This window comes from Doryrhamphus excisus, chromosome 15 (assembly GCF_030265055.1).
Source record: "Doryrhamphus excisus isolate RoL2022-K1 chromosome 15, RoL_Dexc_1.0, whole genome shotgun sequence".
Lineage (NCBI taxonomy): Eukaryota > Metazoa > Chordata > Actinopteri > Syngnathiformes > Syngnathidae > Doryrhamphus > Doryrhamphus excisus.
This window is the reverse complement of record NC_080480.1, coordinates 17,827,501-17,847,479: the sequence shown is the minus strand read 5'-3', so window position 1 is coordinate 17,847,479 and position 19,979 is coordinate 17,827,501. Positions and strand designations below refer to the sequence as shown.

At 45.9% G+C, this 19,979-nt stretch overlaps 2 protein-coding genes across 2 annotated transcripts in view; one reads left to right on the top strand and one right to left on the bottom strand.

Annotated features, from left to right (window-relative positions):
* The window catches only part of cacng2a (calcium channel, voltage-dependent, gamma subunit 2a), a 36,833-nt gene that overhangs the window by 5,557 nt on the left and 11,297 nt on the right, over window positions 1–19,979 (top strand). The window contains exon 2 of the mRNA XM_058048576.1: window positions 18,600–18,683. Within this exon, the coding sequence (XP_057904559.1) occupies window positions 18,600–18,683 (84 nt within the window). The remainder of the gene's footprint in view (window positions 1–18,599; window positions 18,684–19,979) is intronic.
* apol (apolipoprotein L) overlaps window positions 1–19,979 on the bottom strand; it is a 37,234-nt gene that overhangs the window by 9,214 nt on the left and 8,041 nt on the right. The window lies entirely within an intron of this gene.

Below are 19,979 nucleotides of genomic sequence, written 5' to 3'. Positions count from 1 at the left end.
GGACGGACAATGTAATCTCTGCTGGGGGGTAAACGCAAGTCAGGAAAAAGTCCCAACAAATTCATTTTTAATTAAAGCTGCAAGCAGCATTGAACATAGTTGATACAAAGAAATTAGCTTTGGTTCGTACATTTATTTCGCCACCGGGGTGTGGGGGGGGGGGGGACTATTTCAGGAAGGGACCAATGCATAGCTTTGGGGGTGTCACCATCAAGTTAGAAAAAGTCACAACAAAATCATTGTTAATTAAAGTTGTAAGCAGCATTGAACATAGTTGATACAAAGAAATTAGCTTTGGTTTGTACATTTCTTTCGCCACCTGGGTGTGTGTGGGGGGCGGGGGGGGGGGGTGACTATTTCAGGAAGGGACCAATGCATAGCTTTGGGGGTGTCGGCATCAAGTCAGAGAAAGTCACAACAAAATAATTGTTAAAGTTGTAAGCAGCATTGAACATAGTTGATACAAAGAAATTAGCTTTGGTTGGTACATTTCTTTTTTTGTCACTGGGGGGTGTGGTGACTATTTATAGCTTTGGGGGGTGTCACCATCAAGTCAGAAAAAGTCACAACAAAATAATTGTTAATTAAAGTTGTAAGCAGCATTGAACATAGTTGATACAAAGAAATTAGCTTTGGTTTGTACATTTATTTCGCCACCGGGGTGTGGGGGGGGGGGGGGGGGGGACTATTTCAGGAAGGGACCAATGCATAGCTTTGAGGGTGTCGCCATCAAGTTAGAAAAAGTCACAACAAAATAATTGTTAATTAAAGTTGTAAGCAGCATTGAACATAGTTGATACAAAGAAATTAGCTTTGGTTGGTACACTTCTTTTTTTGTCACTGGGGGGTGTGGTGACTATTTATAGCTTGGGGGGGGTGTCACCATCAAGTCAGAAAAAGTCACAACAAATTCATTTTTAATTAAAGCTGCAAGCAGCATTGAACATAGTTGATACAAAGAAATTAGCTTTGGTTTGTACATTTATTTCGCCACCGGGGTGTGGGGGGGGGTGACTATTTCAGGAAGGGACCAATGCATAGCTTTGGGGGTGTCACCATCAAGTTAGAAAAAGCCACAACAAAATAATTGTTAATTAAAGTTGTAAGCAGCATTGAACATAGTTGATACAAAGAAATTAGCTTTGGTTGGTACATTTCTTTTTTGTCACTGGGGGGGTGTGGTGACTATTTATAGCTTTGGGGGGTATCACCATCAAGTCAGAAAAAGTCACAACAAATTAATTTTTAATTAAAGCTGCAAGCAGCATTGAACATAGTTGATACAAAGAAATTAGCTTTGGTTCGTACATTTCTTTCGCCACCGGGGTGAGTGGGGGGGGGGGGGGGTGACCATTTCAGGAAGGGACCAATGCATAGCTTTGGGGGTGTCACCATCAAGTTAGAAAAAGTCACAGCAAAATAATTGTTAATTAAAGTTGTAAGCAGCATTGAACATAGTTGATACAAAGAAATTAGCTTTGGTTGGTACATTTCTTTTTTGTCACTGGGGGGGTGTGGTGACTATTTATAGCTTTGGGGGGTGTCACCATCAAGTCAGAAAAAGTCACAACAAAATAATTGTTAATTAAAGTTGTAAGCAGCATTGAACATAGTTGATACAAAGAAATTAGCTTTGGTTGGTACACTTCTTTTTTTGTCACTGGGGGGTGTGGTGACTATTTATAGCTTGGGGGGGGGTGTCACCATCAAGTCAGAAAAAGTCACAACAAATTCATTTTTAATTAAAGCTGCAAGCAGCAAGAGCGTGTTTTACGCAAATGAGTAAAGTTTGCTAGTGGCTAATTCAGGAAGCGACTGATGATGTCATGCACGTATTGTAATGATAATCTTGCTAGCTCGACACCCAGCTGGTATCGTTTATTTTGGTCTGACGCGCCATCAAAGTTTGTCGGCATGCAAATTTGGGGGTCTGTGATCAGGACTGCTGAATCGGCATTTTTCACCAGGCCTGACGCCTGATGCACACGCAGCGTTTTCATGCACGTTTAAGGACCCCAAAGTTGCCAGGAAATGCCTGAAATAATAATAATAATAATAATAATAATAATCCCAATAAACATACCGCAGCGGTCAAGAAGTGGGCTTAAAAAAAGATGGCATCATTTTAACGGGGCGATCCAAACGTTGGCATGCTAGGTCATGGAGTCACTTCCTGGCGGTGATTAGCAGCGTTCTAACAGGAAGTGATGCAACATGCTGTGATGATGAGTGGCGAGGGAATCCGGGAATTAGTCAGAATGTTGTGTGATGTAGGCGAGGGGAAGGTGTTGCTAAGTCCACCCAGGAAGATGATGTCATTTCCAGTCCGGAACGCCGCTTCCCCTATCCCTGTGTGTGTGTGTGTGTGTGTGTGTGTGTGTGTGTGTGTGTGTGTGGGCATGCACGCCAGCGTAGTTGTGTGAGCGCTGAGGGAGAGGATGAATTTTTAATGAGGAGCTCTCAGATCGCTTTCCAGGACCAGGAATCTCTCCTGATCATAGCAGCGGGCGGGAAAAGAGCGTGTGCACATTTTTCACCTGGAAATGAGTGTGTGTGTGTGTGTGTGTGTTTGTGTGCGTGTGCGAGAGAGTGTGGTGTTGCTGTGACATTTTCTCCTGTTTTGCTCTTGTGCGCGCCCGGAATGTGTCACAGTGTTACATCATCACTGTGATGACACAAACACATACTTCCATGCACGCTGAAGTATTGGGACGCGGCTCTTCGTCCATCAATCAATGAGAGTTTGGACCGGCGTCCTCGATTGTCCCTCGGCGTCCATCTTAGCAGGACATTATGGACAATGCGGGAGCACAAAGCGAGCCCCACCCCACCCACAGACACGCCAACCTGATGTAGAAAGTATTCTCAGACAAGCGGGAGCAGTTTGTGCCTGATTTTTGTCTTTCAGGAAGTGTCTTAATATTTTTGTGTCATCGGTCTGTCATCCTCACAGATCGTTGTGGCTCAGGCGTGGGTACCGCCGCCATTCACACTTCCCGGCATTTAGAAATATATGACAGTAATACTATATTTAGATGATATATGTAAGTATATATATACTATATATTTATGATAAGAGCCCAAAAGATGAGCTGGATGCTGAAGATGACCCCAGGTCACGTTGGTCACCTCGACATAGTACAGGGGGGGAAAACTTTTTGACTCGCGGGCCGCATTGATATAACAAAATTTCCGGGGGGGGGGGGGGGGGCAGACTATATATTTTACATGTAACAGTCCACCTGGTATTATTGTATCTGTAAAACTGTCATGCAATCTGCTATTATTATTTATTATTTTATATTTATATTTAAATATTTAAAAACAATAAAATATTATAATAATTAAAATTAAATTAAAATAATAAGTATTATATTATTATTATGTAAAATATGCAAATATAACAATATTATTATATATAATTAATATAATAATTAGCATTAATATAATAAATATAATAATCATAATAGTTATAATAATAATATAATAATTACTATTTTAATTTTTATTATTATTATGTGCTTGTGTCTCTTTTTTCAGGAGCACTTTGTAAACAACAGACCATGTCAAACAACGAAATTGATACAACCATCAAAAGGTTGGCTCAGGCCATGATGCCAGGTTGGATGTTGAGTTTAAATGAAATACTTTGGAAAGATTGGGCGGGCCGTATTCAAACACTTGGCGGGCCAGATGTGGCCCCCGTGCCGTAGTTTGCCCACCCCTGACATAGTAGGTCCCTGGTCCCCAGACCAGATGAAAGGGCCTAATAACTTGGCAGGTGTCTTTTTTTTTCCTGATTTTTCTCAAGCTGCTGTGCACCCCCCGCCCCCCCCCCCCCCCCCCCCCCCGCCCCACTCTGCCCCCCACTGCATGAAAGATGCAGGCAGCCAAGTCATTGGCAGTGAAAAGAGTCATTAAGGAATCATTTATTGTGGGATGGGGTGGGATGGGGGGGGGGGGGGTTGCATTGGTTGCATTTCCATGGGGGTAATGAACGAGGAGGAATGCAGGAACACATGCCTCCATCCTTCTCTACTGGCCCACCCTAAACCCCCCCCACCCAACAACCTCCCTCCCAGCATACCGTGCCGCAGCAGGGCAAGAGATGACATGTGGACACTCAGTGAATTGGGGGGGTGGGGGGGGCACTTTGACGCACTGCAACCATTGGCCTTTTCTCCCTACATTAAAGATTAGGAAGGAGGGAAAAAAAGGAAGGAGGGAAAAAAGAAAAGAAAGAACTGCAGCGAAGCAACCCACGGAATACTCAATGCCCCCACCAACCTCCCCCCGACCCCCACCTTGACCCCCCGCGCACACCACCTCCTCTTCTCCTGCTGTATTTCAGCTCAACAGCACCGATCAATAACCACAAATTAGTCATTCTAAGGAGGGGGGGGGGTTACCCCACCCACCCCATCCATCCGCCCACCCATATCCATGCGTCCACCCACACATCCCTGCATCCACCCGTCCATCCATCTATCCATCCGTCCACCCATAACCCATTTGTCCACCTGTCCATCCACTGTCTACCCATCCACCCATCTGTCCATCCGTCCATCCATCTGTCCATCCATCCATCCATCCACCCGTCCGTCCTCCCACCCATCCATGCGTCCATCCATCTGTCCATCCATCTGTCCATCCATCCGTCCACCCATAACCCATCTGTTCACCTGTCCATCCACTGTCTACCCATCCACCCATCTGTCCATCCGTCCGTCCATCCATCTGTCCATCCATCCATCCATCCACCCGTCCGTCCTCCCACCCATCCATGCGTCCATCCATCTGTCCATCCATCCATCCATCCACCCGTCCGTCCTCCCACCCATCCATGCGTCCACCCGCCCATCCATCATCCCATCCATCTGTCCATCCATCCGTCCACCCATAACCCATTTGTCCATCCACTGTCTACCCATCCACCCATCTGTCCATCCATCCGTCCATCCATCTGTCCATCCATCCATCCACCCGTCTGTCCTCCCACCCATCCATGCGTCCACCCGCCCATCCATCATCCCATCCATCTGTCCATCCATCCGTCCACCCATAACCCATTTGTCCACCCGTCCATCCATCCGCCCAACCATCTGTCCAGCCGTCTGTCCACCCATCCATCCATTCATCCGTCCACCCATCCATCCGTCCATCCATCCATCCATCAAAGCCCTGCCCTGGTATGACCTGTATTTAATTCTGCTACCTGAACTTTCCGGCTAAGATGGCGTCTTGGTGCCTGAGCCAAGGTGCAGTAATTGGCAAAGATGGAGAAAGGTGACTTTGACGGCGTGAGCGCACATACTCCTCCCCCCCCCCCCCCCCCCCCCCGCCCCCCGACTCTTATCTGTGCTTTTTAAAAGGGGGCGATACCCTCCTAGTCAGGCCGCAAAGTCGAGGGAGCATCTCCGGGTCCGCGTCAGCCTCGTCGCCGGCCAATAGGAGGCCAGGAAGTACACGTTTGGCGCCGGAACGCTAGCTCGCGTCCGTCCGTCTTTCACGTTGTCTTTGTGCAAAGACTTTGTTATCTCGGGCAATAAGCTTATCGGCGCCGCGCTGCTGAGCTCGGCACTTTTCAGGAACAAGCGCATGCCGGAGGAATCTTTGGGAGCCGAGCTAAACTTCACTTTCAGACGTTTTTGAAAGATAAGTGCGGACGGGAAAAGGCTGGTGGCTAAGCCCGACGTCGATTTTAATTGGCGCGATCGCCGTTTTTAGGATTATATTTATTATACGCCTTGTTTACGTGATGTCATGGGCAGCCATCTTTGTTTGGGGCACACGGTTTTCCAGGTCTCTTTGTGATTCCATGAAAAGTTACCCCACGATGCAGAGACATAGTGGCAGGTACTGACAGCAGTGGCAGACAGGAAACAGGAAACAACAAAATAAAAGCACGGAACAGAGAAAAAACAAAGCAATAGTCCCCCTGTGATGCTAACTGGCTAATGTAGAGTTTGGTCACAGAACCAGGTGAAAATATTAGAAACTACAGTAAGTATGACGCAGCAGAAAAAGAAGCATGTCGTGTAGGCCACTGTCAATCAAAAGTAAGCGTTATCTTTGATTTGGATTAGCCGCCGTACCTAATAAAGAGGCTGCTGTGCGGACATGTTGCCCTTAACTTCATTTCCTGAGCGGCCGTCGCGTGACCTCGCCGTTTCCTAACTTCCAAATGTCCCGGAAAGTTGGAAGCGTGAATCTCGGAACTTAAAAAAACTGAAACATTCCGCAGAGTAGCGCGTTTGTTGGGCGTCTCCGTGGGAGGTCAGACGATTGAAGAACGCCAGTCCCATCCCCCCCCCAACCAGATGAGAACCGCCGCTGCCTCCGTCAAGCCGCCTCCCACCTCGGCTTTGCATCCCCGCTAGCAGGCATCTCTCCGCAGGGACCTTCTAAACGTTACTGGTGTTCCTCCTGTGATGTGTGATTCATCTCACCATGCTCACGCACGCATCTTCTTCAGTGTGACCTCTGACTTCAGCACTGGAGAAACATCTCCTCGTATCTTGCAGAAAGTGCTGCTAAAAGGCCAGTCAAAGATTGTCTATATGACAGCAGCAAAAACTGTGGTCAAAGATCCTCTATTTGGCTGGAGCGCTGCCGTTTTTCAGCTTCTGATGTAAAAAAAAATATTATAGTCCAAAATTATAGTCCAAGATCCTTAAAACAACGGGGAGTGCTCTATAAGTCCTCTATAGGTCTGCTAATAAGAATGGTAGTCCAAGATCCTCTATGTACACAATGGAATTCCCCTGCTGTTAGAGATCTGCTACACAAACGCTAGTCTAAGATCCTCTATTCACACGATGGGAGTCCTCTGCTGTTGTTAGAGATCTGCTACACAAACGCTAGTCCAAGATCCTTTATGTACACAATGGGAGTCCCGTGCTGTTGTTAGAGACCTGCTACACAAACGCTAGTCCAAGATCCGTTCCACAATGGGAGTCCCTGCTGTTGTTAGAGATCTGCTACAGAAACGCTAGTCCAAGATCCTTTCCACAATGGGAGTCCCTGCTGTTGTTAGAGATCTGCTACAGAAACGCTAGTCCAAGATCCTTTCCACAATGGGATTCCCCTGCTGTTTTTAGAGATCTGCTACCAAACGCTAGTCCAAGATCCTTTCCACAATTGGAGTTCTCTGCTGTTGTTAGAGATCTGCTACAGAAATGCTAGTCCAAGATCCTCTATGTACACAATGGGAGTCCCCTGCTGTTGTTAGAGATCTGCTACAGAAACGCTAGTCCAAGATCCTTTCCACAATTGGAGTCCTCTGCTGTTGTTAGAGATCTGCTACAGAAACGCTAGTCCAAGATCCTCTATGTACACAATGGGAGTCCCCTGCTGTTGTTAGAGATCTGCTACAGAAACGCTAGTCCAAGATCCTTTCCACAATTGGAGTTCTCTGCTGTTGTTAGAGATCTGCTACAGAAATGCTAGTCCAAGATCCTCTATGTACACAATGGGAGTCCCCTGCTGTTGTTAGAGATCTGCTACAGAAACGCTAGTCCAAGATCCTTTCCACAATTGGAGTCCTCTGCTGTTGTTAGAGATCTGCTACAGAAACGCTAGTCCAAGATCCTTTCCACAATTGGAGTCCTCTGCTGTTGTTAGAGATCTGCTACAGAAACGCTAGTCCAAGATCCTTTCCACAATGGGAGTCCCCTGCTGTTGTTAGGGATCTGCTACAGAAACGCTAGTCCAAGATCCTTTCCACAATGGGAGTCCTCTGCTGTTGTTAGAGATCTGCTACAGAAACGCTAGTCCAAGATCCTCTATGTACACAATGGAATTCCCCTGCTGTTGTTAGAGATCTGCTACAGAAACGCTAGTCCAAGATCCTTTCCACAATGGGATTCCCCTGCTGTTTTTAGAGATCTGCTACCAAACGCTAGTCCAAGATCCGTTCCACAATGGGATTCCCCTGCTGCTGTTAGGGATCTGCTCCCAGTCCTTAGACGCTTGTTCGGCTCCACTAAGTGTTATTCCGTCCACCAGATGTTGCGCTCGTCTTCGTGATCCGAGGCACCGGCGCCACATGCGTGTGCACGGCGGCAGGCGAGTGGGGCCCGGGCGGCTCTGTGGGGTCGTTAGCAAGATGAATGCGGCGATTATGAGGATGACTAAGGTGTGATTATGAAGATGAATACGTCCATTAGGGCTCTCTTGTCGCCGCTTCATTCCGGGGTTAAGGATGACACGCATGAAGACGAGGGATTGAACATGCGCGCCACACGTGTGTAAGACGCCGTCCCTTTGACCTGTCTTGTGCTGCAGTGCTGGGGGGGGGGGGGTGTAGAGGGTAAACGACACCTCAGCAGACGCTCCACGTGAGCTTCTCCTGGCTGGGGCCTGCAGAGCGGTAACCATAGCAACCAAAGTGATGTCCACATGGCAACCGCTGCCGTAGGGACCGAGGGTGGAGTGGGAGGATGGGGAGGGTCGGACGGGGACGGGCGAGCGGCGGGTGGCTTCCCGTCCGGCTGGAAAGTTTTTCAGAAAGTCCGCCCACCCGCTGAAGTGAAGAGGGCCTCAATGTCTCCTCCCACGCAGACACCCTGACCCCGCCCCCGCCGGCCACCCCCACCGCTGCACCCCCACTTCCCAGCATGCATCTCTTCCGTGCTGATGTCTCATCAAGCCTTTGTCTGCGCGGCAGATGATGTTTGATTACAGGCTGTGTGGGCAGGACTGACTTCCTGTCTCCTGACTTCCACCAAGGACTTGGACTACCTGAGCAAACACAGCAGACAGGAAGTCTGAGACCGGACTTGTTTCTTAGAGCTACGGCTTTTATGACTTCCTGCTTCCTGATTGTACTGATTGATTGATTGATTGATTGACTGGCATTATGACTGGTGTTGAGGTCAGGGTCATGGTTATGGCTAGGATTGGATCTGGTCTTAGGATCAGGACTGGCATTAGGTCTGGTGTTGAGGTTAGGGTCATGGCTATGGCTGGAATTGGGTTTAGGATCAGGACTGGGGTTAGGGCTGGTGTTGAGGTCAGGGTCATGGCTATGGCTAGGATGGGATTTGGTCTTAGGATCAGGACTGGCATTAGGTCTGGTGTTGAGGTTAGGGTCATGGCTATGGCTAGGATGGGATTTGGTCTTAAGATCAGGACTGGGATTAAGGCTGGTGTTGAGGTTAGGGTCATGGCTATGGCTGGAATTGGGTTTAGGATCAGGACTGGGGTTAGGGCTGGTGTTGAGGTCAGGGTCATGGCTATGGCTAGGATGGGATTTGGTCTTGGGATCAGGACTGGGATTAAGGCTGGTGTTGAGGTTAGGCTCATGCTGTGGCTAGGCCGGAGTTAGGTTTAGGATCAGGACTGGGATTAGGGCTGGTGTTGAGGTTAGGCTCATGCTGTGGCTGGCCTGGAGTCGGTCTCGGGGTTAGGTCCATAACGGATCTCTTTAACCAGCCAACATCAAACAGCATGGACAGCTTCCATCCTGAACGGAGAGCTGTGGCCTCGGCTGGAACCCTTCCAGAAACTAAAATCTTCAGTGCCAGACCCACACAGGAGGAGCTCCCTCTCGAGAGCTGCTCCAGACCCGCCTCGATAAATCCACAAGCACCCCCTCCCTCTGCTGCACTCCACCGTGCTTCATCGCTGCTGCTAATGAAGTGTTTTATGGCCGCACGGCCCAGGAGGGGACATGGGGGGGCACGGGGTCAGCACATAGTTCAGGCCCACGGCGGGAGGGGGGAGGGGGTGTGGGGAGGCTTTGAGTAACAACCCCCTCCTCTTCAGTAACACCCACTTATGTTGAAGTGAAGGGTCAGACGAGGTTTAGCGATGACTCAATCATCTTCAGGAATGATGGAGAAATGAAGGATACGTTTCCCGAAGATTCCGGTCGGCCTTGGGGGAGATCTAGTGAGTGTCATGGTGGATGTCAATTCACATGGACTTCTTGTTTCATGTTAGCAATGTTTGTGACGAGATACTTCACTGCTTGGATGCTGGATCTTGGCATTAGCTAACTAGCTAGCTTTGCTAACTAGCATTGTTTGCCGCTCTGCTAAGCACGTGTATGTATGTGAATGAATGTATGAACGAATGTATGTATGTGAACGAATGTATGTATGTGAATGAATTAATGTATGCGAATGTATGTATGAATGTATGTGAATGAATGTATGTATGAATATGAATGTATGTATGAACGAATGTATGTATGAACGAATGTATGTATGTGAACGAATGAATGTATGTATGCGAATGTATGTATGAATGTATGTATGAACGAATGTATGTATGCGAACGAATGTATGTGAATGAATGAATGTATGTATGCGAATGTATGTATGCGAATGTATGTACGTGAATGTATGTATGTATGTATGTATGAATGTATGTGAATGAATGTATGTATGAATATGAATGTATGTATGTATGAATGTATGTATGAACGAATGTAGTATGTATGTGAACGAATGAATGTATGTATGCGAATGTACGTATGTACGTGAATGTATGTATGTATGTATGTATGAATGTATGTATGAACGAATGTATGTATGCGAACGAATGTATGTGAATGAATGAATGTATGTATGCGAATGTATGTATGCGAATGTATGTACGTGAATGTATGTATGTATGTATGTATGTATGTATGAATGTATGTAAGAATATGAATGTATGTATGTGAATGAATGTATGTATGCGAATGTATGTATGAACGAATGTATGTATGCGAACGAATGTATGTGAATGAATGAAGGAATGTATGTATGCGAATGTATATACGTGTATGTATGTATGTATGTATGTATGTATGAATGTATGTACGAATGAATGCCAAACACTTCCTTTCGGTCCAAGGAGGCGTGTCAGCATGCGACAGCGAGCGTGTTGATTGGTTGATTGGTGTTGCCTGCTTCCAGTGCAAGTGTTGGACTCGAGCATGCGGTGACGAGCTTGCAGGCCACTCAGGCTTTTTTTTTTTTTTTTTTTCCACGGCTCAGCGATTAGCCAGGCTTGAGTGTGACACTTGACGTGCTCCGCCTCCCACTCCATCGCCCCGCTCCGTCCTTCAAAAGCTCCCCGCCGTTCCCGCCGGGATCCTCTCCCCCCTCCCCTGCGCGGCGCCACCTGTGGATGTTTCACATGGCGTTCCAGCGCCACGCACGTTAGAGAGCAAAGTGGCTTTGTGTGGTTGTGACGTTCCCCCACCATTGAACATTTCAAAACAAAGCCGAGCTACAAAGGCATCCCATAATTCAATCCATCCGCTGACGAGTTGGTTGCCAGGCGGCGTCCCCTCAAGCGCACATGCTGATCACAGCCATGGATTCCCATCTCTAATGTCCATGTGCTCATCGCGGAGGGGGTCCTTCTCTGTCTCTCTGCATGGGGGCCGTCACAAAGTGTGTGCCAACCCTCCTCTTCAGCAGCGGCAACCGGCGCCGCGGCAACCGGCGCCACGGCAACCCACACCGGCTCTCCCAATGCAGATTTCCTCCAATCCAAGGTCCGCACAGCATCAGGTGCCGCCGCGCCACCTCAGGAGAGAAAGGACGGCGTCTCCTGGATGGAATGTGAGGAGGTGTCGGCCAAACGAGATGAAGTCCGTGCTGGCGCCGCTCCAGCTCGCCACAGCGGTGCGCCGCTTGTTTACACGTCGCCACCTCACAGCCCGCCCGTGCCGCCCGTGCCGCCCGGAGAGCAGACACCTTCTCACGGACCCACGCTGATGAGCGGGGTGTGGTTTACATATCCTCCCGGACCCGCACCGCATCTTTAGGAACCCTGATGGAGCACGAGACACTGCACGTCATTCTATGCTTCTACTTCTATGTGACAATTAAATGTAGATCTATGTTCTTGTATTTGGTGATTTTTGACAAAAAACGTAAGGGGTTAGTATGGCGTTTTTTTCAATTTTTTCAACTTGCTGAAAATGCACTTTTCTAGTAAAAAAAACACGGGAAACCTCACACACACGCATTAGGGGCCCCAGGAGCACCCAAAAACGGCATAAAATGCCAGTGTTTGAATTTGATGATTTTGACAAAAAACGTAAGGGGTTAGTATGGCGTTTTTTTCAATTTTTTCAACTTGCTGAAAATGCACTTTTCTAGTAAAAAAAACACGGGAAACCTCACACACACGCATTAGGGGCCCAGGAGCACCCAAAAATGGCATAAAATTCCAGAGTTTGAGGGCGTCGATTTTTGACAAAAAACGTAAGGGGTTAGTATGGCGTTTTTTTCAATTTTTTCAACTTGCTGAAAATGCACTTTTCTAGTAAAAAAAACACGGGAAACCTCACACACACGCATTAGGGGCCCAGGAGCACCCAAAAATGGCATAAAATGCCAGAGTTTGAGGGCGTCGATTTTTGACAAAAAACGTAAGGGGTTAGTATGGCGTTTTTTTCAATTTTTTCAACTTGCTGAAAATGCACTTTTCTAGTAAAAAAAACACGGGAAACCTCACACACACGCATTAGGGGCCCAGGAGCACCCAAAAATGGCATAAAATGCCAGAGTTTGAGGGCGTCGATTTTTGACAAAAAACGTAAGGGGTTAGTATGGCGTTTTTTTCAATTTTTTCAACTTGCTGAAAATGCACTTTTCTACTAAAAAAAACACGGGAAACCTCACACACACGCATTAGGGGCCCCAGGAGCACCCAAAAACGGCATAAAATGCCAGTGTTTGAATTTGATGATTTTGACAAAAAACGTAAGGGGTTAGTATGGCGTTTTTTTCAATTTTTTCAACTTGCTGAAAATGCACTTTTCTAGTAAAAAAAACACGGGAAACCTCACACACACGCATTAGGGGCCCAGGAGCACCCAAAAATGGCATAAAATTCCAGAGTTTGAGGGCGTCGATTTTTGACAAAAAACGTAAGGGGTTAGTATGGCGTTTTTTTCAATTTTTTCAACTTGCTGAAAATGCACTTTTCTAGTAAAAAAAACACGGGAAACCTCACACACACGCATTAGGGGCCCAGGAGCACCCAAAAATGGCATAAAATGCCAGAGTTTGAGGGCGTCGATTTTTGACAAAAAACGTAAGGGGTTAGTATGGCGTTTTTTTCAATTTTTTCAACTTGCTGAAAATGCACTTTTCTAGTAAAAAAAACACGGGAAACCTCACACACACGCATTAGGGGCCCAGGAGCACCCAAAAATGGCATAAAATGCCAGAGTTTGAGGGCGTCGATTTTTGACAAAAAACGTAAGGGGTTAGTATGGCGTTTTTTTCAATTTTTTCAACTTGCTGAAAATGCACTTTTCTACTAAAAAAAACACGGGAAACCTCACACACACGCATTAGGGGCCCCAGGAGCACCCAAAAACGGCATAAAATGCCAGTGTTTGAATTTGATGATTTTGACAAAAAACGTAAGGGGTTAGTATGGCGTTTTTTTCAATTTTTTCAACTTGCTGAAAATGCACTTTTCTAGTAAAAAAAACACGGGAAACCTCACACACACGCATTAGGGGCCCCAGGAGCACCCAAAAACGGTATAAAATGCCAGTGTTTGAATTTGATGATTTTGACAAAAAACGTAAGGGGTTAGTATGGCGTTTTTTTCAATTTTTTCAACTTGCTGAAAATGCACTTTTCTAGTAAAAAAAACACGGGAAACCTCACACACACGCATTAGGGGCCCAGGAGCACCCAAAAATGGCATAAAATGCCAGAGTTTGAGGGCGTCGATTTTTGACAAAAAACGTAAGGGGTTAGTATGGCGTTTTTTTCAATTTTTTCAACTTGCTGAAAATGCACTTTTCTACTAAAAAAAACACGGGAAACCTCACACACACGCATTAGGGGCCCCAGGAGCACCCAAAAACGGCATAAAATGCCAGTGTTTGAATTTGATGATTTTGACAAAAAACGTAAGGGGTTAGTATGGCGTTTTTTTCAATTTTTTCAACTTGCTGAAAATGCACTTTTCTAGTAAAAAAAACACGGGAAACCTCACACACACGCATTAGGGGCCCCAGGAGGACCCAAAAATGGCATAAAATGCCAGTGTTTGAATTTGATGATTTTGACAAAAAACGTAAGGGGTTAGTATGGCGTTTTTTTCAATTTTTTCAACTTGCTGAAAATGCACTTTTCTAGTAAAAAAAACACGGGAAACCTCACACACACGCATTAGGGGCCCCAGGAGCACCCAAAAACGGTATAAAATGCCAGTGTTTGAATTTGATGATTTTGACAAAAAACCTAAGGGGTTAGTTAGTATGGCGTTTTTTTCAATTTTTTCAACTTGCTGAAAATGCACTTTTCTAGTAAAAAAAACACGGGAAACCTCACACACACGCATTAGGGGCCCCAGGAGCACCCAAAAACGGCATAAAATGCCAGTGTTTGAATTTGATGATTTTGACAAAAAACGTAAGGGGTTAGTATGGCGTTTTTTTCATTTTTTTCAACTTGCTGAAAATGCACTTTTCTAGTAAAAAAAACACGGGAAACCTCACACACACGCATTAGGGGCCCCAGGAGGACCCAAAAATGGCATAAAATGCCAGAGTTTGAGGGCGTCGATTTTTGACAAAAAACGTAAGGGGTTAGTATGGCGTTTTTTTCAATTTTTTCAACTTGCTGAAAATGCACTTTTCTAGTAAAAAAAACACGGGAAACCTCACACACACGCGTTAGGGGCCCAGGAGCACCCAAAAATGGCATAAAATGCCAGAGTTTGAGGGCGTCGATTTTTGACAAAAAACGTAAGGGGTTAGTATGGCGTTTTTTTCAATTTTTTCAACTTGCTGAAAATGCACTTTTCTACTAAAAAAAACACGGGAAACCTCACACACACGCATTAGGGGCCCCAGGAGCACCCAAAAACGGCATAAAATGCCAGTGTTTGAATTTGATGATTTTGACAAAAAACGTAAGGGGTTAGTATGGCGTTTTTTTCAATTTTTTCAACTTGCTGAAAATGCACTTTTCTAGTAAAAAAAACACGGGAAACCTCACACACACGCATTAGGGGCCCCAGGAGCACCCAAAAACGGCATAAAATGCCAGTGTTTGAATTTGATGATTTTGACAAAAAACGTAAGGGGTTAGTATGGCGTTTTTTTCATTTTTTTCAACTTGCTGAAAATGCACTTTTCTAGTAAAAAAAACACGGGAAACCTCACACACACGCATTAGGGGCCCCAGGAGGACCCAAAAACGGCATAAAATGCCAGTGTTTGAATTTGATGATTTTGACAAAAAACGTAAGGGGTTAGTATGGCGTTTTTTTCAATTTTTTCAACTTGCTGAAAATGCACTTTTCTACTAAAAAAAACACGGGAAACCTCACACACACGCATTAGGGGCCCCAGGAGCACCCAAAAACGGCATAAAATGCCAGAGTTTGAGGGCGTCGATTTTTGACAAAAAACGTAAGGGGTTAGTATGGCGTTTTTTTCAATTTTTTCAACTTGCTGAAAATGCACTTTTCTACTAAAAAAAACACGGGAAACCTCACACACACGCATTAGGGGCCCCAGGAGCACCCAAAAACGGTATAAAATGCCAGTGTTTGAATTTGATGATTTTGACAAAAAACGTAAGGAGTTAGTATGGCGTTTTTTTCAATTTTTTCAACTTGCTGAAAATGCACTTTTCTAGTAAAAAAAACACGGGAAACCTCACACACACGTTAGGGGCCCCAGGAGCACCCAAAAACTGCATAAAATGCCAGTGTTTGAATTTGATGATTTTGACAAAAAACGTAAGGGGTTAGTATGGCGTTTTTTTCAATTTTTTCAACTTGCTGAAAATGCACTTTTCTAGTAAAAAAAACACGGGAAACCTCACACACACGCGTTAGGGGCCCCAGGAGCACCCAAAAACGGCATAAAATGCCAGTGTTTGAATTTGATGATTTTGACAAAAAACGTAAGGGGTTAGTATGGCGTTTTTTTCAATTTTTTCAACTTGCTGAAAATGCACTTTTCTAGTAAAAAAAAACACGGGAAACCTCACACACACGCATTAGGGGCCCAGGAGCACCCAAAAATGGCATAAAATGCCAGAGTTTGAGGGCGTCGATTTTTGACAAAAAACGTAAGGGGTTAGTATGGCGTTTTTTTCAATTTTTTCAACTTGCTGAAAATGCACTTTTCTACTAAAAAAAACACGGGAAACCTCACACACACGCATTAGGGGCCCCAGGAGGACCCAAAAATGGCATAAAATGCCAGTGTTTGAATTTGATGATTTTGACAAAAAACGTAAGGGGTTAGTATGGCGTTTTTTTCAATTTTTTCAACTTGCTGAAAATGCACTTTTCTAGTAAAAAAAACACGGGAAACCTCACACACACGCATTAGGGGCCCCAGGAGCACCCAAAAACGGTATAAAATGCCAGTGTTTGAATTTGATGATTTTGAAAAAAAACGTAAGGGGTTAGTATGGCGTTTTTTTCAATTTTTTCAACTTGCTGAAAATGCACTTTTCTCGTAAAAAAAAACACGGGAAACCTCACACACACGCATTAGGGGCCCAGGAGCACCCAAAAATGGCATAAAATGCCAGAGTTTGAGGGCGTCGATTTTTGACAAAAAACGTAAGGGGTTAGTATGGCGTTTTTTTCAATTTTTTCAACTTGCTGAAAATGCACTTTTCTAGTAAAAAAAACACGGGAAACCTCACACACACGCGTTAGGGGCCCCAGGAGCACTCAAAAACGGTATAAAATGCCAGTGTTTGAATTTGATGATTTTGACAAAAAACGTAAGGGGTTAGTATGGCGTTTTTTTCAATTTTTTCTACTTGCTGAAAATGCACTTTTCTAGTAAAAAAAACACGGGAAACCTCACACACACGCATTAGGGGCCCCAGGAGCACCCAAAAACGGCATAAAATGCCAGTGTTTGAATTTGATGATTTTGACAAAAAACGTAAGGGGTTAGTATGGCGTTTTTTTCAATTTTTTCAACTTGCTGAAAATGCACTTTTCTAGTAAAAAAACACGGGAAACCTCACACACACGCATTAGGGGCCCCAGGAGCACCCAAAAACGGCATAAAATGCCAGTGTTTGAATTTGATGATTTTGAAAAAAAACGTAAGGGGTTAGTATGGCGTTTTTTTCAATTTTTTCAACTTGCTGAAAATGCACTTTTCTAGTAAAAAAAAACACGGGAAACCTCACACACACGCATTAGGGGCCCCAGGAGCACCCAAAAACGGTATAAAATGCCAGTGTTTGAATTTGATGATTTTGACAAAAAACGTAAGGGGTTAGTATGGCGTTTTTTTCAATTTTTTCAACTTGCTGAAAATGCACTTTTCTAGTAAAAAAAAACACGGGAAACCTCACACACACGCATTAGGGGCCCCAGGAGCACCCAAAAATGGCATAAAATGCCAGTGTTTGAATTTGATGATTTTGAAAAAAAACGTAAGGGGTTAGTATGGCATTTTTTTCAATTTTTTCAACTTGCTGAAAATGCACTTTTCTAGTAAAAAAAACACGGGAAACCTCACACACACGCATTAGGGGCCCAGGAGCACCCAAAAATGGCATAAAATGCCAGAGTTTGAGGGCGTCGATTTTTGACAAAAAACGTAAGGGGTTAGTATGGCGTTTTTTTCAATTTTTTCAACTTGCTGAAAATGCACTTTTCTAGTAAAAAAAAAAACGGGAAACCTCACACACACGCATTAGGGGCCCCAGGAGCACCCAAAAACGGCATAAAATGCAAGTGTTTGAATTTGATGATTTTGACAAAAAACGTAAGGGGTTAGTATGTCGTTTTTTTCAATTTTTTCAACTTGCTGAAAATGCACTTTTCTAGTAAAAAAACACGGGAAACCTCACACACACGCATTAGGGGCCCAGGAGCACCCAAAAATGGCATAAAATGCCAGAGTTTGAGGGCGCTGATTTTTGACAAAAAACGTAAGGGGTTAGTATGGCGTTTTTTTGGATTTTTCACAGACCATTCCAACAATGTATGGTCACATGACACGAGTGTATGAATAAAAGCCATTCATTGTCGACTTATGAGAAGCAGCTGCATATTTCAGCGTCTGCCCCACATTTGACTATTGATTTAGAAGCATTATTCAAGAGATGAGCTCCTGTCATTTCTCATTCCACGCAAAAGGGGCTTTTTTTTTTTTTTTTTTTTACCAAACTCAGTACGAGTCTTTTTTACATTTAGCAGAAACAGGTTCTAGACATATAGAATCACACATACACACACATATTCTCACATAGTAGACAGATATTAGACATAGATCTACATGTGTTCCTTGTCACACAGAAGTAGGCAGCTAGAACTCGACGTAGATGTACATTAGACTAGATGCTACGTGCTGATGCAGCAGTGCTTGGTGCTGAGGTAAATAAAAGAAGACATCCCTCGGGGCTGGAGGTGTGACACGTCATAATAATCACACTTAAGATAATAAAAATGGACGGTTGATTGGTTGATGTTTTGATCTTAAGCTTGAATGTACGAGGATGAATGTTCTATGTGGATGGAATCTGTGCTTGTTTGGGTGTTGAAGGTGACGAGCGCGTCCTCGTTAGAAGTCAAATCATCGAGTCCAACCGCACGTGTCAAAGTGGTTGACGTCTCCGCTTTCTTCCCCTCCCCAGGAAACTTCAAGGGGATGTGCAAACAGATCGACCACTTTCCCGAGGACACGGATTACGAAGCGGACCCGTCTGAGTACTTCCTGCGTGAGTACACACTCGCAAATGTTCCACTGCTGTGCTTCGCCTTCTCCCGACTCTTCCCGGGGAGTGCTTTTGAGATGCTTGTTGGCCGCGTGTCAGACTAGACTTCCATGCCAGGATGCCACTTGGCCGCTGTGTGGAAAACACGCACACACACACACACACACACACACTCCAGCAGCACGCCGAGGCCTGCCAAGCGGCTGGTGTGTTGTTGCTGCTGCCGTGTAACAACACACCATTGCAGTGTTACGCTGCGCTCAGTCAACACTGTCTATTGATTAGTGCTCACACACACAGAAACACACACACAAACACACACACACACACACACCGCTTGTGTGCTCATCCTAAAAAACACACTGACCGTTTGCTGCGATGCACTGTTAGCACGATGATGCCGCTTTTCTGATTGGCCGGTTTAAACAGTGTGTTTGTGTGTGTTGCCATGGTCACTGTCGTCACCATGGTTGCTATGGCGACAGCTCTGTTGTGAGACCCGTACAAGGATGGAGGTGTGAGTGCACGCCAGTGGCGGAATGAATCCCGGCCAATTAGAGTGTTTGACTTAGCGCTCCGAGCGCCGGCTCCCATCTGGATGTGCCAGGGAGCGCTGATGATAACGGCGCCGCTAATGATGCTAACCGTGTCGGGGCGGGGGCCCTCGCATCGCCGACGCCTGGGCGGAGGACACGGGAGGCTGTGATTGGACAAGAGAGGGCCGCAGCGCTCCCAGTGGCTTGCCAATTAGGACAGTCACATCCATAAATATTTCAGCCTCCTTCTTATATGGGTCAGGCCTCGCTCAGGCCTCTCCCCTCGTGTCAGGACGCGCTCGCCGCCCGATGTCGGGATGGATTCAACACGGGAGCCCCCCCTCCCAGCGTGCGCGGGCGCATCGGGAGGTCCTCCGCGTTAAACACGCCGCTCCTCTGCGACACACCTGTTATCCGCGCAAGGACACGCGTCAACGCCGCCTCTGGGCGGCCGCGCGTAAGCCTCCTCCGCGCTCACACGGCGGAGAGCGGCCATGTTGCATAACGTGTCACTCCAGGTGAAGGCCCGGCCGGAAGTGACATCACGGGGGGGAGATGTCCAAAAATGAGGGGGCACACCGGTGATGTCATCGCCTAACGTGGAGAGGCGGGGAGTCAAAACATCACGCGGGACACACACACGCACACACACACACACACACACAGAGAGTCCATCTTTCCTCTCTGTGTGTTTCCGTGAGTCCCAGTAGCGTGGCACTTTGCACATCCACACGGGATTATATAAGGCAGCTGAGGCGCACTG